The sequence below is a fragment of the Clupea harengus genome, chromosome 15, assembly GCF_900700415.2.
Source record: "Clupea harengus chromosome 15, Ch_v2.0.2, whole genome shotgun sequence".
Taxonomy (NCBI): Eukaryota; Metazoa; Chordata; class Actinopteri; order Clupeiformes; family Clupeidae; genus Clupea; species Clupea harengus.
This window is the reverse complement of record NC_045166.1, coordinates 10,945,481-10,969,605: the sequence shown is the minus strand read 5'-3', so window position 1 is coordinate 10,969,605 and position 24,125 is coordinate 10,945,481. Positions and strand designations below refer to the sequence as shown.

Genomic DNA, 24,125 nt, shown 5'->3' with positions numbered 1-24,125 from the left:
ATGGTTCTGGATGATTCTGAGCGAATCAGGGCAGCGCTGGACGCCTTTGTGCCTGTCATGCAGGAGATCTCACCTGTGTGTGACACGGACTCTATGCAGGAGCGCCTGAGGAAGACCCTCCAACACGTCTCACACATGCAGCAAAGCGTCCTGGAACCTCTCGCCCAGCTCCAACATTTGTCAGAGGTTGGCAGCTATACTTTTTTGGTGATGATTTACATTATTATTGCTGCTGTTGATGATGATGATGACGACGACGACGACGACGATGATGGTGATGATGATGATGATGATTGGCGATTGATTATGTGTTAACTAACACTAATTAAATGCAGTTATTAATATTAAGATAGACCAATGTTGGTAAAGGGAATCTTGATATAAAGGTGACATAGTAACTTTCTTTGTTTAGCATGTATGACATATGATGTTCCCTACAATAATATTTCTGTATTGTATCAGTGTGTCAGCACATTCATGAGCTGGGATGATTGATACTTTTCCTCATATGTAGGAGGTGGATGCCATGGAAGCAGAGGTCAAAACCATGGAGAAGAACATCACCAAGATCAACGCCATCTTATCCAGCATCGACGCAGAGAACGCACCTAGGGAGGAGCAGCTGCGATACTGTCACGTGAGCAACATCAAATTTACGCACACAGGACTGCGTTTACCACAAGTCTCACTATACCAAGATTAACAGACTATCACCCTGAACACTCTCGTAGTTGTGATATACATTTATTCAAACTTACAGTACAGATATACATTTTCATCAGTATATGTCTTCCCTGAGTGTAAAAACTATTATCTTGGTGTTGTTAGCATGTCGCTCTACCAGTCACTCTACCAGATTCTCTACCAGTCGAGCCACAGGACTACAAGTAAAGGCTATATAAAACATTTAAGACCACATATGAAACCTCACCATGCCATGAGCATCGGGCCTAACAACACCCTTGAACAGTACATTATTGACGATACAGTACTGCCTCTCGTACCTTATTGCTTAATTAATATACAGTATGAGACTCTAAGAAACTATAATTTTGAACACTTTTTTAGTTGTGATAATCCTCGCACAACAATGCTTTTGGGAATCGAAGTTCAGGTGAGCAATGCAGCTCAAAGGTGAATCTGCTGTGTGATCCGACCTCCTGTGCACTTTTCCAGGTGATCCTGGAGAACATCCGCTCCATGAAGAGGACCCTCACCGAGATCGAGCATTACAGGACGGACCTGGGGCTGCCCAGCGGAGCCGAAGACACCCTGGTGGTTTTTCAGCGAAACCAGAACCTCCAGCAGCCCATGCAGGAGCTGGAGGAGCGTACCCAGGAACAGAGCACCATGCTGGAGGCAAGTTCCCAATACCACCACCTTTCAACCCTGGAGTGTGAAAATGAAACAATAAAGTGGATTGATAGTCTGTTTAGTTTGATTGGTCAGTTTAGATGCAAGCACTGTTGAAACATCTTTCAGTTGTGAGGATTCTAAACCCTTTCGATATTGCAAATACACTGAACGAAAATATAAATAATAAGGGATCATGTATAGTCCGCCGGTCAGTATCGGAAAATAAATCCTGACAGGACCCCGACGTGCAGTGGAGGTTACTTATACAGTTACTTGACAAAACCATAAAAGACATTCGTCCAAAATACCTGTTTTTTTAAGTGAGTTTGTTGCTGTTTCGTTACTTCTGCTAAGAAAAACCCCAAATAGAACTTTAAAGTTTCAGGTGTAGCAAGTTCAAGTTCCAATGAATTTTGTTACGAAAAGTGAACAGACTTCTTGCGGAATTAAATGAGAGATGTGAATTAGAGGCACAAAACTCATTGCCAATGGCAGTGGTCATCGATTTCTTGCAAGCAATATAAAGAAATATCAGACCTCCGAAAGTTGGGATAGCCCAGTTAATTCAATAGAACTTTTTGCAACACTCTTAGGAGCCGTATTATAAAGAATGGGTGACATAAATCAGTAGAACTCACAGAAACTGACCTAGTCCAGCTGCTCTCTTGCCTTCTCAACTCTCTGACATGGGCTCCATTGCTGTCTCTTTTTTACTACTTCCGGCTGTATTGGTTCCGTAATAAAAACTATAGTAATCGTTTGGTCTCAGACCGGATGGCATCTCTCCCATCTCTTTGTAGTGCCTGGGAAATCAGGGGAAAGATAAAAGGAGATCCAACTTGAGAGGCAGAGGAGCTAAGGGTTTGAGATGGTCTATGGGAAACACGACTTGGAACATTAAGCAGATGTTACAAAACAATTAATAAAATAAGTCCCATGCACTTTAGGCCTCTGACAGTGATTTCTGATGAAGGGTCCTCTGTAGTAAAAGGTGGGAGAGTCCCACTTCATATTAAATGTCGTTAACACAATTTACTTATTAATACTTAGTACTTTTGTGTGTAGTTATAAATAATGCACTTCTATAAATAAGGTACTTTTATTGTAAGTATGTATTATTACATGTTACTTACTCTAACAAGATCTTGTGACAATATGTACTATAATGTAATAAGTACATTGTGTCTATCAGTTATTGAACTATTAAGTATATACAATCTGATTATATGTCCTGTCTTAGTATCAGTGTATTCAACCTCTCCGGAGACAGATGAGTTTATGTTTATGTCTCTGCAGGAAGCACTTGGGATGTCCTTGGAGCCAAGTCATGATCATATTGCCCTCAAAGCAGAGGCAGCATGGTTCCATCCAGCTCTCCCCGCTCTCAGCAGTGAGGTGAGTGGAGCTTCCGCCACCATAAGGAGAGCATCAGTATAGCTCCCTGTACAACTAAGCAGTGCAGATCTTCAGCAAAGTGATTCATCAGTCCACTGCGGGGTCAATAGTCTGGGAAAGGGCTTAGTTAAAATGACATTACGGTTAGATCAAATCTCAGGCTTTGTGCAGGCTTTCGCCAGAACTGTTGACATAAAATTATACACTTGGCCTTTATGTGATACTTGCACATTGATCTAAAATCAGTCAGTCATCCAGTGTTATCAAAAGTTATCAGCGTAGGCAGCGCTAATGGTACATCAACTGTCCTCACTCGTATCCCTGGGACTGTGGACTAGGCAACTCTGGGAACCTCTTTTTCTGGGGCCAGTGATGATGGTGAAGATGATGACGATGAAGGAAGTGTCCACTCGTCATCTTCTGGAACACTGACAGGAAGTGTATCCGAGGTAAAGATGCGGAAAGGCCCCTGGCCTCTGGTACATAGGTCAAAGGTCGAGTGGCCTCTCCTCTTGGGATGCTCTTCTCTGTCACCTGCCTCCTTTGGCACTGATGATGACTACTCAGTTTCATGGCTTCCTTCCTTGAGGGCCTGACATGTAAAATGCATCTTCAGCCGTCCTACTCGTCCTCTTTTCACCCTCTGGTTCTTGGGAAAACTTCTCTGTTTCATTGAATGCCACTCTACTGCGACTCCAGACTCCACCTGACTTTCACCATCTCCCTTTACATGCACTGCTTCTCAGTTTTGATCGGTTTTTTTTTATTGAAAATGATCCTTCTGTTCACTAATTCTGATCTGACTTTAATCTTTTATCATTTGTTGTGTTTTCATGTTCATGTATTTCATAGAACTGTTGATATGAATGAGTGCTGATCTTATTTATCTTCAGGGATTTCATCTGATTTGTGAAGCAGAAAAAAATCGCTTTCTACTTTTCTTTTCCGTTTGCGGCACTATTACATTAGTCCTTCGGGCTCTCTAAATATACCCCCCCCCCCCTCGGTTCTGTCACAGACAGCTGGGTCCTACTGCAGACTCGGCTTTTAGCTGTGTCTAGCCCGGTCCATTAGTCTGTATTAGAGCGGTTCCACTAATTGCTTTCTTTACTCCTGGACCAGGACCCAGATGAAACATTCAGAGATGATCAGGGTTTCGAAACAACTTCTCCCACAGTGGCCATGGCAACTGTCACACAGGTAGATAAACACAAAGATGTTCTCTTGCTGCTAATGCCCAACTGTTGTTTTGTGTTCATGTGGCTATTTAAGTGTAGAATAAAATGTATATACAGCAAATAAATGGGTAAAGTGTGCTTTGATGGTTTCTGATCTATGATTTCTGATCTATATGATCTGGTATGAAAAGAGGTGAAATATCTACTAACAATTAATACTGTTTGTTCAGACTAATGGTTTGCCATTACTACCCCTGTTTGTTTTACTGTCTCTTTACCTGCCATTTCTGTCAGGATTCAACTCCCAGAGCCAGTCAGCTGGTATCTAAGGAAACGGCCTCAGTAATGGGGCCATCTGAGGACATCACTAAGGAGATGGTATCATTATCTTCAAAGGCACCAATGACTTCTGTCAAAACCTGTGACAACACTGAGAGAGAGAGAGCTGCAGACATTGGCGGTGACTTGAAGGCTATTAAGCTTATCAGTGAGGCGAATGGGGAGGCCAGTACAGAGCCAGGAAGTGTTTTCAAGGAGCCTGAACCAGTTTTGAAAGATTGGGATTTCAAGGATTTCCTATCAGTAACTAAGGAACCCGGTTCTGAAATAATGGAGTCAAAATCAGTTACCATGGAGTGCCCATCTATTATTGATAATGCTGAGGAAGTAACTAAGGATTCAGCATCAACAGCCAAGGAGTTAGCATCAGTCACCAAGCAGCCAGACAGTGTTCTCTCTTCCCCTGTAAGCTTGGCTCCTGGTGGTAAACTAATGGCAAAGACCAGTGTGACTGAACCTCAGATGAAATCATCAGTGGTTGGTGGTGTACCCCAGGGTGTGCCAACAGAATCACAGAGTGCCAGACTACTGCATGGCCAGAACATCTCTGCCTCCTCAGAGGCTACAGAGAGGATTGCTGAACCACCTGAGACATATCCAACAGGCCTGACACATCCCGACATCAGGACAAGAGAGCCTGAGGAAGTCTCAAGTTTGGTATGTGAACATCCTCTTTACTTGTCTCCCTCATTTCTTTCTCATTTTCAATCACTGCGGCTTGACATGCCTCTTTAAGTATGGCAGGTAGATTGGCAACCAAAGGGACTATGAAATTCTAGAAATTTCTATTTCCTCCCCTGACCCGGTCACAATCTTCCCCTTTGTCCCCCCGTAATGTGTCTCTTCAGGGTTTGCAGCATGGCCTGAAGGAACCAGCGGATCTGAGTCAGGAAGCTGTGAGCAGCACCGACAGCAGGGTGAATGTCAAGATGATGGTTCCCATCCAGCAAAAAGCTTCTGCAAGGTAGTGTGGTAAACCATGAACACCCTTGTTAGGATTATGTCCAATACCCCATGTGTCACCTACATGGAGGAACACCTCAGGAATTAGCGTTGCATATTATTATGTTTATTTTGTTTTTATTTGTTTGTTCTGACTTTGTCTCTGTTTCAGGCCACAGACTGCTGCTGATAGTATACCTGCCCAGCCTGAGGAGGGCGCTGCAGCCAAAGGAGAACTGGTACTCCTTCTCAGCAGCCTATCAGGAAAGCAGGTCCTGGAGAGCCCAGTTTTCATGTTACAGGAGGTCGTGACCGAACAAACTGACCCCAGCAGAGTCGCAGCAGACCATCCCAGCCTTCAGGTACAATGCAGTCGCCTCTGTGTGCCTCTGCCATTTTGTGTGCTGTGGTTTTGATGAATGGTAATGTGTGGCAATTTATTTTATTGTGGTCGAGAATAAAAAAAAAAGATAAATATCTTGCCAAATGCCCTTTGGGGCGTTGGCGCTATGCTTTAGTTCTCTCTCTCTGTGTCTGTGTGTGTGTGTGTGTATGTGTGTGGTAACTTTTTGTACCCTTCAAAGTCATAACCTCTAAATTATTACTTGTTATGTACACCTATTTCATATAGTAAATATACAGAAAATGCCACTTCCTTTATCTGTGATCAGAAGAATACTATAATTGTTTTTGCAGGGGAACGTGTACATTTAGCGTATCAGCTATGAATGCTACGCTTAGCGGCGTTGACGAACCTAACCTCCTGTGTGCGTGTTCATGTATCTCTCCAGAGTTCGTCTGGCAGAGAGTTGACCTCTCTGATAGGTCGCACTGGGGCCGCCGGGTCAGACGTGGAGCTGCAGGCCTGTGCCGAGGCCCTCCTGAGGAATCTGTCCACACTGCTGCAGCTGGGCAGCCAGCGTCTGCAACGCAGCCAGGACACCAAGCTTTGCAGTCGCAGCCAGCTGCAGCCTCTGCTCAGCAGACACAAGGCATGGAGCAGTGTGCTTAGTCAATTGTACACACAGCCAAGGCTTAGAATATAAATCCAAGTGTTACAAATGGGGTTTACCTATGCTTTTACCGCATACAAATACCATATTCTCTGGGGTACATGATATTGCTTGGTCGTTGTTTTAGTTTGACATAAATTCAGACATAGAAGGAAAGAGATAAACGGTAATATTTATTCAACTCAACTCAGTTTTCTGTTAAGCTGAAAACTGCTGTCTGCATAAGGTGTCAGGCCCTACCCTGATTCTCCTGACTGTGGATTTGTATTATGGTGTGTGATGACTGTGGTTGTGATGGCCATGCTTTTATTGAATGTTCCCGGTAGAAGTTCTTTCAGGATGTGGGGCGCCATTGGGCCGTGCTTCAGTGCATGTCCCAGCGACTGCCACCAGGGGCGCTGCAGAGCCTGGCTGAGCTGGAGGAGCAGGTGGGAGCGCTGCAGAGACAAGCTGTGGACCAGGGCAGCCAGATGCACAGAAACCTGCAGGTACAGATGTGCACACACACACACACACACACACACACACACACACACACACACACAGACACACACAGACACACACACACACACAGACACAGGCACACACACACACACACTCACTCAGTCATTTACACACGCACACACACACACACACACACACACACACACAGACACACACAGACACACACACAGACACAGGCACACATGCACACTCACTCAGTCATTTACACACGCACACACACACAGTCACTCACACACAGTCTGTCACACACACAGACGCACACACACACACACTCACAGACACACACACATACACCATTCTGAAGCAGGGGAATCAGATGCCCAGGTACCTCAAAGTACGCACACATGCACCCATATTCATGTTCCCTTCTATGATAACAGTGCCAGTCACAACAAACACTTTTGAACTGTTATAATGTCTTATCATAATATCATAATATCTTAATACCACATAATACCACTTAGTGCTGCATTGATGTGATGATGTGAGGTCGGGGGATCTGTCCTGAGCCGTCTCCTCCTCCCTGACTCTCCTGCAGGAGTGGACCCAATGGGAGGAGGCCAGTGGGAGGCTGGCCCGGTTGCTGGATGAGCTAGATGAGCTGGAGACCAGCATGGCCAGCGAGGGCCCCCACCTGGAGCCCGAGGGCCAGCTGCAGGAGAGGGCCGCCGCCCACCAGGTGAGCGCCACCAGCACGGACGGACGGACCTTTGGGCACAAACTAACAAACAGACAAGCAAGCAAGTGTGAGAGTAGCCAGCAGGTACAGCGCTGTGTAGTGACTTAGACTCACTCCCTGACACGTCAACAGATGACGTGCTAGCGATAGACATTAGCACCCTTGGGTTTTAGCATTCTTGCTAGCATGCCGTCTCCCACGTACGAGGCTGCAAGTCATGTCAAGACACTTTAATTTATAGCACATTGAAAAACAACAGGTGTTGGGGGAGCTGTGGCGGAGCAGCAGCCCCATACCATGGATGGGCCTGAACGCCCACGCGGACCCGGGTTCAAGTCCGACTCGCGGTCATTTCCCGATCCCACTTCCAATCACTCTCCAGCTCGCTTCCTGTCGCTCTTCACTTTCCTATCCAATTGAAGGCAAAAAGCCAAAAAATTACTTCAAAAAACAGGAGTTGGCCTAAAATGTGGGTAGAAAGTTGAGTCCTGTGAGGGACTGTGCTGTCACACCCAACTGGTTACACCAACAAACAAACAAACAGACACAAACAAAAGACTTCCGGACTTCCGAAACCAAACAAAGGAAACAAACTCTGGAAAGAAGCAAAAAGTAACAAAAGGGTTTGCAAAAAGTTTTACTAAAAAGAATCACAAAACCCATCATGTGCTATTTTTTACCATTTCACATTTCCGTAAGACCTGAAGGGGATCCATGCTATTTGAGTTTTTGGCAAAAAGGGTTTTAGCAGCGTTATATATTTTTTTTGCTGTTGGAAGGCTTTACTGATTCATGTCCAGACTCCAGTCCCCGTAGCTCAGCTTGCTTAGTTGAATGGCGGCGCTGAAATGTTCTGCGCACGGCCTATTTGCCTGAGTGGGAGAACGATGGAGAGAGAGAGAGAGAGAGACAGCGAGGAGAGGCAGCGTGGGTGGCCCGAGGACTAATGAGCACTAGTTTCTGTGAACCCATCTCTCTCTCCCTCCCTCTCTCCCTTTCTTTTGGCGCTCACGCACTTCATTCCAAATCAAATTATCTGGTAAGAGATGGATGCCGGATTTGCAGAACTTCGTGTTCCCTTTTTCTCTCTCTCTCTCTCTCTCTCTCTCTCTCTCTCTCTCTCTCTCCCCTCTCTCACTCACTCACACTTTCCTTCTCTCTCTCTCTCCCCTCTCTCACTCACTCACTCTTTCTCTCCTTCTCTCTCTCCCCTCTCTCACTCTCTCACTCTTTCTCTCCTTCTCTCTCTCCCCTCTCTCACTCACTCACTCTCTCTCTCCTTCTCTCTCTCCCCTCTCTCACTCTTTCTCTCCTTCTCTCTCTCTCTCCCCTCTCTCACTCTCTCACTCTTTCTCTCCTTCTCTCTCTCCCCTCTCTCACTCATTCACTCTTTCTCTCCTTCTCTCTCTCCCCTCTCTCACTCTTTCTCTCCGTCTCTCTCTCTCCCCCCTCTTACTCTCTCACTCTTCCTCTCCTTCTCTCTCTTCCCTCTCTCACTCTCTCACTCTTTCTCTCCTTCTCTCTCTCCCCTCTCTCACTCTTTCTCTCCTTCTCTCTCTCTCCCCTCTCTCACTCACTCACTCACTCTTTCTCTCTTTCTCTCCTTCTCTCTCTCTCTCCCCTCTCTCACTCACTCACTCTTTCTCTCCTTCTCTCCATCTCTCTCCTGTGCTCAGGCTGCATCATTGCCATTCGCTCTCGCTAAGATTACCAGAGCTCATCTCTCTGGCTCAGACAGGCAAGGCGCTGGCAGGTGGGGAGGGTCCGTAATAGGGTTCTTTTGTGTGTGTGTGTGTGTGTGTGTGTGTGTGTGTGTGTGTGTGGTGTGTGTGTGTGTGTGTGTGTGTGTGTGTGTGTGTGTACCTCAGCCTCGAATGGAGCCCAGAGTAGGGTACTGAGGTAGAAGGTACAGGCAATGTTCATGTGCGTGCGTGTGTGTGTGTGTGTGTGTGTGCGTGTGTGTGTGTGTGTGTGAACAAGAGTATGTGTGTGTGTGTGTGTGTCCTCCCCTCACTCTCTCTGTCTGCCTCCGTAAAATCTTTGAGTGTAGCCCAGTTGGCTGCGAATATAGAGGTACAGCTGTGTGTGTGTGACTGTAGGAGACTGTCTGTGTGTGTGTGTGACTGTGTGTGGAGTGTTGTTTGGTGAGGCAGGGAGGGAATGGGATGGTCAAGATTTTAATACAAAGTGCTAATAGAATTTCCTCTTGCAATATTCTTCATCTTTCATCATCCTCCTCATGTCCATCTTTTCTGCCCATTCATGCGGTCTGTTGTTGTTCTTTGTCTCTTTAAAACTACATTTTGTAAATTTCTCTCTTCCTTTGCTTTTGTTCGACTCCTTCTGACTTCCTCTCTGCCTCTCTCTTTCTCTCACTTTTCTCTCTCCACCTCTCTCTCTCCCCGTCTCTGTCGCTCTTTCGCTCTCTTTCTCGGTTTCATCAATAGCAACTGTGGCAGCTCCTGGAGGAGAGCAGGCCAGAGTTAGGACTGGTCTTAGATCAGTGCCGGGTCCTTGGGAACAGGGGCTGCTACCCTCTGGGCGCGACCACCACTGTGCCGGGATCAGGTCTGGAGCTGCGCTGGGCCTCGGTGCACAGGAGGCTACAGATGGAGGAGACGCACTCAGAACAGATCAGGAAGCATTGGGACAGGTGTGGAGGAGCCCTCACTCACACACACACACACACACACTAACACACAGACATGCACGCACACACACACACACACACACACACAGACACACACTAACACACAGACACACACAGACACACACACACACACACACACACACACACACACACACACTCTCCATTCTCTCTGTGAGTCAACCATATCCCACTATGTTTCTAGTACACTGTATTGATAAGGCATACATCTTCCTGACAGTCTCAGGCACTAGTAAAGATAATTCTATTGTTTTGGCGCTATATAAATAAAATTGAATTGAATAGTAAATCAGTGTTGTGTATGGTGTGTACCCTTGCGTTACAGGTTCCAGAGAGACGTCCAGGCCCTGGAGGAGTGGTTGGCCAGAGCCAAGGATCAGCTGCAGGCGTGGGGGTGCCGACCAGACTCGGAGCCCCAGGAACTCAGTTGGACCCAGCTTACTCAGCTCATGGTAACCTGATTGGATCATTCTTTTGGTTACGCACACTCATTAAAGATGCGTATTAAGGTGCAGACATTGATTATAATCCATTACACTTCAGGGCTTCAGCAAAATTCGTTTTTATGGGTGACATTAAAATCAGCCACTTTCTTCTCTTAAATGCAGTATGTGGCTTTTGTAATCGCTGTTCACAAGTCATGACTTAATGTTTTGGGTGACTTTAATGTCAAAATCTCTATTTTCACTAATCGAGTGGCTGTTTAAACTCCTGACCTTATGACCTCTCTGCCTGTGCCCCCCTGGCAGGGCCTCTCTCAGCAGGCCGAGGTGCGCTGTGCCCAGTGGGCCTCTGCCCGTGACGTGGGCACGCAGCTGCTGCAGCTGATGGACAGTGAGGCCCCGCACCTACAAGAACGCCTGGCACAGCTGGAGCAGAGCTGGGCAGACGTGACGTCCGCTCTGCCAGCGCTCCAGAGCTGGGTGAAACAGGTGGGTAACTGCAGGGCCTTAAGTCTTTTCAACAGTTTTTTAAAAGGATTTATTTCTAGAATTGAATTGACAAAAAATTACAAAGTATGTAACAACAATGAAAAACAACCTATAATTTCAGTTTTACTCAGGGCAAGATGTTAGATGTCATGTGTGTCTCTCTACCCAAACAAACTGCCCTCTACTCTAATCAGAGACTACGCGTTATTATGGTGTACTAGGACAACGTACAAAACACGTTTGAAGTAGAATTTCTGAAAAGTAAATGGCTGGATATGAATCGGGATACAGCCAGTATACACTGTAAGTGTACACACAAAGAACAAACAGCTGAATGCCACTCTGACTCCTTCACAAAACATTCGACCAAGACAACACATCAGGTGGAGGAGGAACGTTGCGATTGCCGCAGTAATCCGTCACCGTGCGCTGTCAGCGGTGAGATCACGTAGCTAACGGCCGATGGTCCAGAACAATGGTGAGAGCGAAACCCGAGCGATCCCTTCGGTTGACTCATCACTGAAGCTACCAGCCACGGGCGGCTCTCCCCTCTCCACTCCAGCCTTCTGTCATACCCCCCTCCACCCTCCATCTCCACCTCCTCCCCCCCCCCCCCCCCAACAAATAAACACCCACACTCCACTCCACTCCACTCCACTCCTGTGCGATGCCCAGCTGCGCTCAGTGAAGGCCAGTTCACGAAGGCCCTCTCAACACAGCAATTACTCTTCCTCTCTCTTTCTTATATCTCTCCTTCTACTCTTCTTTGTGCAACCCCTTTGCTTTTCTTCTCTTCTTTTTTTTTCCGCTTCAGTCTGTGCTTTGGTTCTCATTAGCAAGGGTCATGCGGTTCAAGCCCCAAGGCGAGAGCGTTGCGTTATCTCAGCGCAGCGGGTCTAATCAGTGCTCCCACTTACGCTGGCATCTCTTCTGTCAACACCTCTGGCTCATGCCATCCCAGCTGGCGTAATCACTGTTATAGCAACAAAAAGATTCTCATGGGGACTATTTACATGTGCACTTTACAGTTCATTATTTACAAAATGATTATGGTCCAAACTTATTTCAAATACGATACGATACATGTAAAGACTTCAGCAGGAGCATATTTGTTGAGCATCTAATGGAATGCTCACACGTTTTATTTTTCAATTTAGCAGCTGGACTTTTCCTATTGTTTTATGGAATGTATTTTGAAAGCTACATGTTTGCTTCCCTCCTTCTAAAGATCCTGCCTGCACTGCCTCCCTGTGAACTGCTGTCACACCTCAGCGCTTGGCTGAGTAACATGGAGAAGAGACTGGAGGAGGAGGAGGAGGAGGAGGAGGAAGGGGAGAAATCCCACAAGGCCGTGGATGCAGCCGGACACTCCAGCCGACTCAAGTGCTGCCAGGTCTGTTTCACTTATGGCATATATGTGTATGTGTGTGTGTGTATGTGTATGTGTATCTATACCTGATCTATATATAAAATATATATATAATATATATATATATATATATATATTTATTTGTTTATTTATTTTTGTGTGTGTGTGTGTGTTTGTCTGTAATGGGGCTTTTTCAGGATGGTAAAGCTGAGATGTCCAGTCACCAGGCGTGCATGGACCACCTGAGCCAGCTGGTGGAGGAGGCGGGGCATGTGAAAAACGAGGCTGACAGGGCGGAGCGGACACACCTGGCTGAGCAGGTCGGAGCTCTTCACCTGCGCTGGCTACTGGTGCAGGCCAAGGCAGACCATCAGGTATGAGCAAGGGAAATATACGCACACCTGGTCTGTGAATGAGGAAGGTGTGTATATGAGGGAGGAGCTGCATTCCTGCCCGAGCATGTGGAGGCCAAGTCGGACAAGAGAGAGTGAAATATACACAAACAATTACGATGTTGCGATGGTCTTTATTGAAATTTACCACCTGCATCATCAGTCCTCCCTTTCTGAATATTGCATAGGCTGGATATTTACACATGAAATTTTCTGTTCATAATCCACTTCCTGAAAAACACAAATATACAGCAACATAGCTGTAGTTACATTTCATGGTCTAAAGGGGGCAGTATAAACACTGATGGATTGCATTTCTTATGGCAACTCTTTTTTACACTTATCTTGTGGAACTCACCTTATCTAAACCTGAGTATCTTCCTGATAGTTTTCCAGTGTTTTGTATGCGAGTCTGCATATTATCTGTACATGAGCAGTGCTCTTGGTTCTCCTTCACCTGTAGTCTCGGCAGGCAGAGGACCTGCTGCAGGTGTGCAGTCAGAGGGAGGGTCGTCTGCGCCGTCTGCGCACCTGGGTGTCAGTGCAGAGGGAGCGGCTGAGTGGGTATGAGACACCAGACAGCTGCTTCCACATTGAGATGGCCCTGAAGGAGCTTGAGGTGGGTTATGTGTGTGTGTGTGTGTGTGTGTGTGTGTGTGTGTGTGTGTGTGTTTGTGTGTGTGTGTGTGTGTGTGTGTGTGTGTTTGTGTGTGTAGGCATGTACATCCAGTCCTCTTCATACAGTGGCTTGATAGCTCAGGCTGCTGTTGAAGGCTTTACCTGTGTAGTATCAACATGTGCCTTGATTTCAGCATCTCCACAGCATGGGATGTGTCTTTTGACTTCATCTAAGCTGTGCCGCATGTATAAGAGTGTACATAACGTTAATGGAATATAACGACATGTATTAAATGTCATTAAAGATCTTTATAGATGGATGGGTCCTTACGTGTGTCCGTTTCTTTCTGCTTGGCTCTCTGCATAGGACATTGAGGAGAGACTAAAGCTGAAGTCCACGGAGGTGCTGGAGTTGAAGGCCATACGTTTGTCTGAAGATCAGGAGCACCCCAGTGACCAGGCATTCTATGCCCAAGTGGATGATGTCCTGCAGGACCACGCTGTTCTTACCCAACAGGTAAGTTAAGAGTCACTCAGGCACAATGTATAACTCATATAACAATCGGTCGTATCCTTCCACTTCCAAAATTGCCCTAAATATATATATATGAGGCATAATACTAGTTGTGTAAAAATATACCTAATTAAATGTGCAATACTTATAGTACAATAGAATTAAAATTTGTGTTTTTAAACGCAGACAGTTAGCGTAGCTGGTTAGTGTCCAGTCTGTTAAAAAATCGATATGCTAAGTCTATTTATAGACTCACTCGCAATGCCACTATTATATCCCGTTACGATAAGTCTCTCTCACAATCTGTCATAGGATTGCATTGAACAATACAGAAACACAGCGGTCTGCTCTTCTCCTCTGCCAGGTGGATACCATCAGACCCTTCCTGCAGCAGGTCAGGGATCAGTGGGTCGGGTTTGAGAGGGAGCTGGCAGAAGCCACGCTGGTCACCACCAGGACTCAGTACAGTCTGGGCCAGCAGCGGACACCATGCCTGTACCTGCAGGAGAGCAGCAACCACATGGACCAGATGCAGGTGAGGACTGGCCCAGTGGGTCTCTGGAAGGTTCATCAGACCCTCATACTATAGTGTCCATATTGAGCCTGCTGATAACTCTATAGGGCCTTTGAGATATTGCATCTAAATATCCCGCTGGCTGCTAACTCACTGACTGTGTTATGGTGAAGAGAACCTCTCCTATGTCGCCTTAACTACTGTTGCTAAGTGACTCGAGTGGCATCTCCACTGACACCCCCCCCCCCCCCCCCCCCCCCTGCTTCGTGTGCCCAGGCCCTGCAGGAACAGGTAGAGAAGGGTATGGAGCTGTGGTCGTCTGTGGACGGGACCCTCCTCAGCCTGAGCAAGAGAGTGAGCCCTGGTGCTGCCCGCCTCTTGACGGAGAGAGTAGAGACGCAGAGAGCACGGTGAGTCAGGTGTGACAGGAGAACCTGGTGGTCTGACGTCGTTCCCACTCCACTCAGGTCTTCTTCGTTCCCTCTCAGGACCCTCTTTCTCTTCAAGTGGGTTGTGTACGTACTGTACGTCATGAATGGCATCCAGGAAGGGCCGTCACTTGGGCTCTGTGTTCTGAGATTGGTCAATGTCTTCAGTTCATTTACGAGATCTGTCCCCTGAATAGATTCATAAAGAAACGCAATTATTGCAGTCTTGCCTGTCAAACTGTTATATTAGCCTATATTGGCCCTACATGCCTAATATCACGATTGGTAGCGCTGTCCCTTTTATTCCTGGATAGCTTGCTTTATGAGACAAAAACAAGGATCCCAATTAGCTGATGAAGAACATCAGCTACTCTTGCTGGGGTCCACACAAAACATAAAACATGACAACAGATAAGACCATTACAGACAAAACAACCAAATTATATTAAAATCAGAAAAGTATAACTAACAATATTCTTTCTCGCCAACATATTACTATACATATTTGTATTCATATACACTTATACATGTATGTATTAATATACACTAAATTCATAAAAATTGAATATACATACAAATTTAAATCTTACAACATATTTATATACATAAAAGTGGGGGAACATTTTTAAAATGTTAATTCAAAAATGAGACTGGTGTAATGAGCTGAAGTGTTTAGCTGCGGATTTCAAAGCAGATGCTTCTCCGTTCATTGAGTCATGAGGCTCACCTGGTTTCTGAGGGCTGAAGTCGAACATGATGTTTACACAGATAAGCCCTCTGAGCCCTTTCATGCTGGAATCAACCAGCTAGTTTTGGTCTAGACAGAGAGGTGTGTGTGTGTGTGTGTGTGTGTGAGTGTGTGTGTGTGTGTGTGTGTGTGTGTGTGTGTGTGTGTGTGTGTCGCTTGCATCCGCATATCCTCTCCTTTCTTAATTATCTTCCAGTGGAACATGATGTTCCAAAAACACAAGCTAATGGGTATTTCAGAGAGGCCGGGTGTCTGTGCTGTGCTGGCCCTCCAGACAGATTTATAGGGCCGATTTAGAGGTGTGTTTTTTGCTGTGTTCGTCATTTGGCACACAGGCGTGCTCAGGCACACACGGACAACACTTGTCCATTTGCCATCACTCAAGTGCATTTTTCCCGGAATCTTTGAGTGATAAGTACCAGCAGTGATCCTCAAAAAAGCCGGACTACTGATGGACTCTCTTTTAACCTCTCTCTCTCTCTCTCTCTCTCTCTCTCTCTCTCTCTCTCTCTCTCACTCTCTCTCACTCTTCCTCCATCTCTCAGCATCACTTTATTCTCTCTCTTTTTCTTTACTCTCAGTTATTTGCTCTCTCTTGCTCTTTCTGTTTCTCCTTCTGTCTCTCATTATCCGAGAAACTTAAAAGTGCTTCATTGGCATAACCAATATATATAAACTTTATTACAGGCTCAAGGCCCACATGGTAAATAAACAATACATACAATCAAGAAATTACATATAAATATACAAGGAAAGAAGGGCTAAAAAAGGCACTCATGCCAGTGTTCCCAGATCTTAGATGTGTATTTGACAGAGCTGCGGCCAGGGTTCAGATCAATTATAAAATTTGTAGAGCGGTCCAGCCGACTCATAAACTTAAAAGTAAGGTTCCTCAGCAAGGCCATGAAGGTGGTTAGACCCATATTACAGAACATCTCACTGGCTCTAGTACTCGTGGGTTTCTTCAGGAGTATCCTAAGACAGTCATTATAGGCTACTTTCAATTTACGCAAGCTCTCCTTCTTGTACACTTGTATTGCCAAAGCAGTCATTACACACAGCACCAGAAATCAGAACACGTACAGAATCAGAACACTCAGGTGCAGTATGATTGATAACCAGATTGGCAGCCAGTTACAAATAGTGCTTATTAATAATGTATTATGTAACTATTGTGATTATTATCCTCTATTAGCCATGATTATAATTGTTATTATTATCTGTCTCTTTCCTCCCTCTCTTTTTTATATTTCTTTGATCCCTATGATGGTTCATTAAAGAGGTTTTAAAAGTCAGTCAGTCTCTCTCTCCCCCCACCCCCCTCTCTCTCTCACCCCCCTCTCTCTCTCACTCCGTCTCTCCTCCTCCTTCCTGTCAGAGAGTAAATCAGAGAGGTTTTTGTCTGGTTTGGAGGAGGCAGCCAGTTCCCTTTAATCCTCCCCTCTGGCCCCTCTCAGGAACAGCATGTGGCTCCAATAGCACCGCTGCGGCTGCTGCTCTCAAGAGCCTGGATGGCCACGCTAGTTGTATTTCATCAGGGCTTTTTGCCGTTGGGCTCGAGACAAACACATTAATTAAGTCATCAGATGCAGCACTGATGCACACCAGCAGAGACTGCAGCTGTCTATAGTCTTGAGCCGCGAGCCTAGTTTATAAATCTTTTTCTTTAGTGTCCAGCGTCTTGTGTAGACCGGCTGTTAGTGCACAGAAGAACAGGAAATGTGTGTGTGTTGCAAATTTGTGGAAAATATCTTTGGAAAAGAATTCAGCTGTTAAAAGTGTGGAGGTGTTGTTTTTTTTTAAGCACAGCATAGCATAATGTCAAATTACAACCATCAAGGTATTAAATAGTCTTGTCCCTTTGAAACTAGCTACCAGCTGGTTGGTGAGTAAAGTGTAGAGGCCATTGTTACTACACTCATGCCCATCTATAAGTTCATCAGTTCCATATACCGTACAGTGTTGTGCCCGTGAAACCAGCTAACAGCTAGTTGGTGAGAGGCCACTGTTAATCTAGGCATGCTCGTTTCCATCTGGTCTGTTATGGCAGGTGGGTGTCGGCAGTGGAGGCGACGAGGGAGGAGTGCCAGCGTAGCCAGGCGCAGCTGCAGCTCTGGCGGGAGTACGGACGTCTGACGGGCGTCTGCTCGAGCCGTCTCACCCAGCTCTGGGAGCAGTACAGGGGCCCAGCGGGTCAAACCCCTGCGGATGGAGCGGGAGACCCCGCGGAGCACATCCAAGCCAGCCTGGAGTCCATCAGGGTGAGTGTTTACAGCTGCACAGCCATTAGACAGGGCAGTCAGGAGTACCTGTATGACACCGAGTGGGTCACACTCACACATAAGTGGCCTTAGATATTTATAGTATATGTAGCTATAAAGTTGTCTAGTAAGTTGTGTTATTCAGGGTGTTGACACTGTAATGTTATGTATTGTAAATACAGTATACTCCACCTCTGCCCCCCCCCCCCCCCCTTTCTCTTTCTCACTCTCTCTCTTTTTCTCTCACTTGTTGTCTTATCTTATAAATCGACCGCAAGGATGTGGAGCTGGGAATGGAGGGTTTGCAGGGCAGTGTTGGGGATGTTCTAGAGGCGGCCAAGCTTCTCATTGGCCAGATAAAACCCCAAGGAGCGGCTTTGATTCAATCCGAGACCAGGTTATTGTCACGTGACATTGTCCACTTGGGCCAAGCACTTATTATGAGACGGGAACATCTTCAGGTGAGCACTGGTGACCTTGATTATTGGGGTCTGATTATATGATAGATTTACAACAGGGCCATTTTCGTCCTCTTTTAAACTCTTTCTCTCTGTGTATCTGTATGTATGTGTGTGTGTGTGTGTGTGTGTGTGTGTGTGTGTGTGTGTGTGTGTGTGTGTGTCACCCACACAGGAGGACTTGGACCAGTATCAGAACTTCAGCAGCAGCCTGGAGTCTCTTGAGCTCCACCTCAGGGGCTTTGAGAGTGGGCTCCTCAGACCCAACTCCAACCTGGATGACATGAAGGTGGCTAATCCATCTTTCTTATTTCACATGATACTACATCCAAAAATATTTATGAAATTGTGTTGCTATTGTTGTTATGTTGTTGAATGCTGATTTTGTATAGATTTTTGTTTTGTTTTAGAGTAATTTTACATTTTTCTGACTTTAATTTTTAATTAAAAAAAAAAACATTTATTGTTGTTGTTATTGTTGTTGTTTGTTTGCCATTGGACCTCCATGTTAACCTCTCATTGCTGTTGTGAACAGAGGGGTCTCCTGGAGCTGAGTGGCCTGGCCCCTGACTTGGGAGCTCTGAATGAGCTGAGTCTCGGCCTCCGTCTCAGTGAGACAGCCGAGGGTCGGCTCAGGGCCCTCAACGGGCAGTGGCTGCAGGTCTTCACCCAGGCCACGGACAGATACAGGTGAGTGTGCCCACTGCCCCCACCCCCCCACCCCCCCAATCTGAATTATTTAAGAATTTGGGAGTTTCTGCTTTTGGTAGTCTTTGTAAAAGGTCGATATTCTAATTCAATACCCTTTTGGTTAAATTCAGCTAATTGCTCCTCATGGTCCTCTAGCTGTCTGTTCAGTTTGTGCGCTGAGTCATAAACAATTCCAACACATTGCTTCAGGAGGATGGAAATGAGGGGTGTAATATGATTGGCTGTTGAGCTCAAATACCAACAGCGTTTTGCTAGAATCGTGGACTGCACTCATACTATTAAGGGAAGGTAAAAGCAGTCTGGGGACCTTCACACATTATCATTGTGCTGATGAATTTGCTATTATATAACCTTGTTGTTTCCAAAATCCGATATTCGACGGCACGTTTTGGTGGTCTGGACAAAGCTCCTGTAGGTGTAAATGACATAACAATTGAGTGTCCAATTTTATATTGAAAGTGGATCAGATAAGCAGCCACCTATTGGCCAGCCAAAAACCTGTCAGGCAGAGCTCCCCTGAGCTGAGAGTTTCCAGACTGTAATCCCTGGCAAAACAGAGCTGAGATATACTTTAGTCTGGCAGCGCTCAAGTCTTAAAAAGACCGTCTGGTAGATGGAATAAGACTCATCTCATCCTCACTGGCCCCTTGCCGATTTAGTTTTTACTCCAGTGTATCCAAAGGGAATTCTGTTTTAGTACATTTCATTTATCAACCATGAGTACCTGTCCTTGTGTTGGCTTGAGGGCGGTTCACAGGGGATTAGCATTAGGATAGACATAACTGCCGCCTACAGAGTAAAAACAGTCAGAGCAACGTACTAGCTGTGGAAAATAGCAAGTAACTATTTATTCTACGCACTTCTTAGAGACAACTGCGTATTTGATTGAGTTATACACACTATTATAAGAGACTGGCTATTACTGGAATTTTTAAGCTATGTGTTCACCTGTGTTTGTGTGTGTGTGAGTGTGTGTGTGTGTGTGTGTGTGGTTGTGTATGGGTGTGCGTGTGTGTGCATGTGTGTGTGTGAGTGTGTGTATGTTAATATGTGTATATCTTGTTTTGTGTATATTCAGGGAGCTGTACGGCACGCAGCTGTCTACCCTGAGCTTTGAGCGGAGGTGTGAGGACTGGTTCGCCCTCCTGGAGAAGATGGAGAGTGACCTGGCCACAGGCGTCTCTCCCACCCAGCCAGCCATCCGAGAGCAGCTCACTCTTCACCAGGTGACTTAAGATGGAAATCAGATGAGCTATTCAGCACACTCAGAGCCTCAGGGGAACTCAGACTATCAGGGCGAGCTCCTCCAGTCATAACATTTTTACAGGCTTTTATTCAACACAGCTAGGCAACACAGATGCTTCATCAGTTTGTGTGCCTCCTGGGTATCATGGCCTTGGGGTTATCACCATGCTCAGGGACAAGAGCACAGTCATAATATTGTAATCAGCTTCAATGACAATGATGATGACAACGTTGGATATTGACGTGGTGCAGGCTGCGCCAGGTTTGTTCAAGTCAAGTGTAAAATATGTACGAGTCGACGCAAGTAAAAACGTCTAAAATCACATTGCGCATGGGCTCTCTCCATATTCTTTTTATGTAAATGTATGCTGTGCCAAAATATGAGCCTGAAATATGATTCTCCTTTTGATCTCCCCTCTCAGAAGCTGAAGGTGGAGATGTTTGCTGGGCAGCAGCTTCTCCAGTCAGTGGTCAGTGAGGCGCTGCAGCTCCTGGAGAGTGGTCCGTCCGGCGACAGGTGAGACGTTGGATGAAACCCCCACAACACTTTTTGTCAGTTCAGCGAGGTTCTCCTCACTCAGCGTTCACTCACACTCCTGAGTCTTGTAATGGGGAAACAATCTAAGTGGCTTGGTCCAAGCAATTTACTGTTCCTAGCCAATCAGCAACCTGCTCCAGCCTTGCTTTAGGAGCACTGAAGGGGTGTATTTGATTGGCTGTGGAGTTCAAATATCAACAATCTTTTGCCATCATCAAGGACTACACCTTTAAGAGCACAGCACCCCCCTCCCACAGCACTACTATAACCAACACAACTCTCTCCATCAACACCACCTTCAGCAGAATTAACTCCACCCTGGCATGCAAGGACTTTTAGGGTGGGTTTCGCCCCTACAATGGGTACATGATCAAAGTAGATGTTTGATATGTTTGATATGGTCTCTCTTGAGTGGCCTGTCATCATCAGAAGTAATTTCCTCTTTAGTAATAAGATAGCGAGCTCCGGCAGTAACTCAGACACAGAGAGAGATATGGAGAGAGAGAGGGAGAGAGAGAGAGGGAGAGAAAGAGAAAGAGAGATGCTCTGATCTGGATGACCAGGCTGGCTCTCAGTCAGGAAATAAAAGCCCTCAATGTTGCTCTGATGGACTCTGAACTCTGAGTTTTTATACTGACCTTGAACATGCCGCTATATTTTTACAAACCAGCACTTTCTCATAACTCATAAAATAGTGTTTTCTTTGCAACTTTAAGACAAAACAAGTAGTTTAATATTCAATTGCTAGGTAGTATACCGAATACAATCCAGTTACTGGTCAATAGCATTAACCCTCCTATTATGTTCAAATTTTACTCACATCTATTAATTTACATCAATTTTACTCACATCAATTTGACCCCAGCAATTTAAACCGCCAAAAAATGATTATAATATTTTTTTTTACCCAAGTTTATGTGTCAGGTACCTTAGGTTTGTTTGTTGACTACCTAAATAGCCCTTAAAAATAAAACAATACCCCCACCCACCCCCCTTATACATCCAGAATACATGTTATGCTACTATGGAGAAATATGCAGATCACCATCAAATCTCACTGATTGACTTAAAATTGGAAAGAGATATCCTTCTGGTGTTTTATGGCTCCATATTATTTCTAAGTACATATTGTTGTTATCTATAACATATGGAATAGAAAACTATTTCTGTTATCAAGAATAGTAACAATGTGATGAAAAAAGTTTATATTTCTTATATATTTTATACAATTAAAACAGCCTGGGGTCAAATTGACCCCAAACAACACCTATGCGTAAAGCATGTGTACAGGACATTGAAAACATATCATCATGTTCATTTTGTGTTTACCCAGTTGTCCCCATTAGATTACGAAAAGTCATTAAATATGAAGCAAAAAAACCGATGCTAATCATTTATTTAGAGACGTTAAACATTGAAAAGGGTCAAATTGACCCCAAACATAATAGGAGGGTTAACAAAGACCTATCCACCATTCAGTAGCTGTTCATAACCACCAGGAACCACTCCAAGCCTTGGCAGTGTCTCCCCCCCAAACCGCCTCTCTCATTTGTAGATCTTTTCTAGCCTTTCACTTACCCCCCTAAGGGGCATGATAATTGGGCTGTGGGCTTTTGTGGTGAGGAGATTTGTACGGTGCTGTGTGGACTTAACTCCTAATCAGTATTTGTGTGTTTGTGTGTGTGTGTGTGTGTGTGTGTGTGTGTGTGTGTGTGTGTGTGTGTGTGTTTGTGTGTGTGTGTGTGTGTTTGTGTGTGTGTGTGTTTGACAGTGGCTCCGTTGTTGGCGACTTTGTCTTTAGGTTGACGGAAAATCAGGAGCGCTGGCAGGAAACCTTGCAATTGGCCCAGAGGCGCAGCACGCTGCTGCAAGGGCTGATGGGACGGTGGAGGCTCCTGTCCAGCGGTCAGAGGAGGCTCTGGAGGCTGCTGAGTGACCTGGAGACTCTACTGCCCCCTGCTGGTCTGGCGGCATGTAGTCTACATCAGCTCCGAGATGTCATACATGACTTTGAGGTGGGCTTTAATAACACCAATTTTACACTTTGTTATTTTTATGTTATTTTACTAACTATTCCGTTCGTTGAATTATCATTTCAATGTCATTGTCACTGACTTATAGTCAACAAATCAAGCGCTTACAGTATTTAGGAAGCCCCTTTCCTATATCATAACCTGTTGGCCATTTGTATGTCTCGTCATCCTGTTCATGTCTTTCCCAGCGGGCTCAGGAGGAGCTCCAGGCCTACAGGGGGCGATACGCCCAGGTGATGGAGGCCGGAAGAGAGCTTGTCTCCAGGCTAGACGGACAGAACCAGAGCCAGAGCCGGACTCAGTGCCACGTGCAGGAGGACCTGGACACCCTGAGGAAGTCCTGGGAGGACACCCAAAGACTTCTGGGAGTCAGGAAGGCCCTGGCTGAATCTGTCATTCTGGTAAAACAGCCCCAAAAGTGCTCGATGCACTGCACACAAACACAAAGCCGTATTGATAGTGTGCTGTTTAAAACAACGTTGATAGTGTGCTGATAGCGTACAAGTACTGATAGTGTGCTGTTTAAAACATTTTAGTTCTGTGCAGATTTTTAGACATTTGTTTTAACAGTCTTTTCTTCTGAATTAGTGTATCTTTATATTTATATTTTCAAATATAATTTTTTATAAACGTTTTATGTTTAAAAGCTATTCATGTCAATTTGAAAGCATTCTTACATTGTTTCAGTTGTGCTTACAACTTTTGCACATTACTGTATTACAGACACAAAGCTGTCAAAGTATTAATAGTGTGGTGTTTTAAGCATGTTATTATAATAGTCACTCAACTCTTTTTTGAGCTTTTTTTCGAATGACCAAGTTGGGTTAATGTGAAATCTGTTTATGACAAGCTGTTGTTGCCACACAGTTGTCAGAGAGATTAATATACATTTGACAATAGGATTACAGTCACAGGGGAGTGGTCTGGTCATATATACTGTATGGATATAATACATTTCAATCAATGAAATGAATTTGACAAAATACGGTTTTAACCTCAATACCAACATTGAGGTTGCTGGGTGGTGAAGATGCTATTTCAAGCTCGCCAAGTCTACACACCCGTTACACACACACACACACACACACACACACACACACACACACACCCGTTACACACCCACCCACACACACACACACACACACACGTTACACACCCACACACACACACACACACACACCCGTTACACACCCACACCCACACACACACACACACACACACACCCATTACACCACCCACACACACACACAGAGACACACGAAAAGACACACGAAAAGACATCTTTGTGGA

The 24,125-nt window shown here is 45.4% G+C and overlaps 1 protein-coding gene across 3 annotated transcripts in view; it reads left to right on the top strand.

Annotated features, from left to right (window-relative positions):
• LOC105897790 (nesprin-2) overlaps positions 1-24,125 on the top strand; it is an 87,934-nt gene that overhangs the window by 36,391 nt on the left and 27,418 nt on the right. For all 3 annotated transcript variants that reach the window (XM_031581403.1, XM_031581400.1, XM_031581401.2), the window contains 28 exons: positions 1-186; positions 515-637; positions 1,177-1,359; positions 2,653-2,751; positions 3,874-3,951; positions 4,224-4,925; positions 5,117-5,232; positions 5,383-5,572; positions 6,002-6,202; positions 6,550-6,711; positions 7,266-7,406; positions 9,854-10,059; positions 10,400-10,526; positions 10,824-11,006; positions 12,235-12,399; positions 12,573-12,749; positions 13,231-13,386; positions 13,753-13,902; positions 14,264-14,434; positions 14,690-14,823; positions 17,640-17,850; positions 18,129-18,311; positions 18,484-18,597; positions 18,844-18,998; positions 20,098-20,245; positions 20,687-20,781; positions 22,574-22,817; positions 23,024-23,236. In XM_031581403.1, coding sequence (XP_031437263.1) covers positions 1-186; positions 515-637; positions 1,177-1,359; positions 2,653-2,751; positions 3,874-3,951; positions 4,224-4,925; positions 5,117-5,232; positions 5,383-5,572; positions 6,002-6,202; positions 6,550-6,711; positions 7,266-7,406; positions 9,854-10,059; positions 10,400-10,526; positions 10,824-11,006; positions 12,235-12,399; positions 12,573-12,749; positions 13,231-13,386; positions 13,753-13,902; positions 14,264-14,434; positions 14,690-14,823; positions 17,640-17,850; positions 18,129-18,311; positions 18,484-18,597; positions 18,844-18,998; positions 20,098-20,245; positions 20,687-20,781; positions 22,574-22,817; positions 23,024-23,236 — 5,013 coding nt within the window. The remainder of the gene's footprint in view (positions 187-514; positions 638-1,176; positions 1,360-2,652; positions 2,752-3,873; positions 3,952-4,223; positions 4,926-5,116; positions 5,233-5,382; positions 5,573-6,001; positions 6,203-6,549; positions 6,712-7,265; positions 7,407-9,853; positions 10,060-10,399; positions 10,527-10,823; positions 11,007-12,234; positions 12,400-12,572; positions 12,750-13,230; positions 13,387-13,752; positions 13,903-14,263; positions 14,435-14,689; positions 14,824-17,639; positions 17,851-18,128; positions 18,312-18,483; positions 18,598-18,843; positions 18,999-20,097; positions 20,246-20,686; positions 20,782-22,573; positions 22,818-23,023; positions 23,237-24,125) is intronic.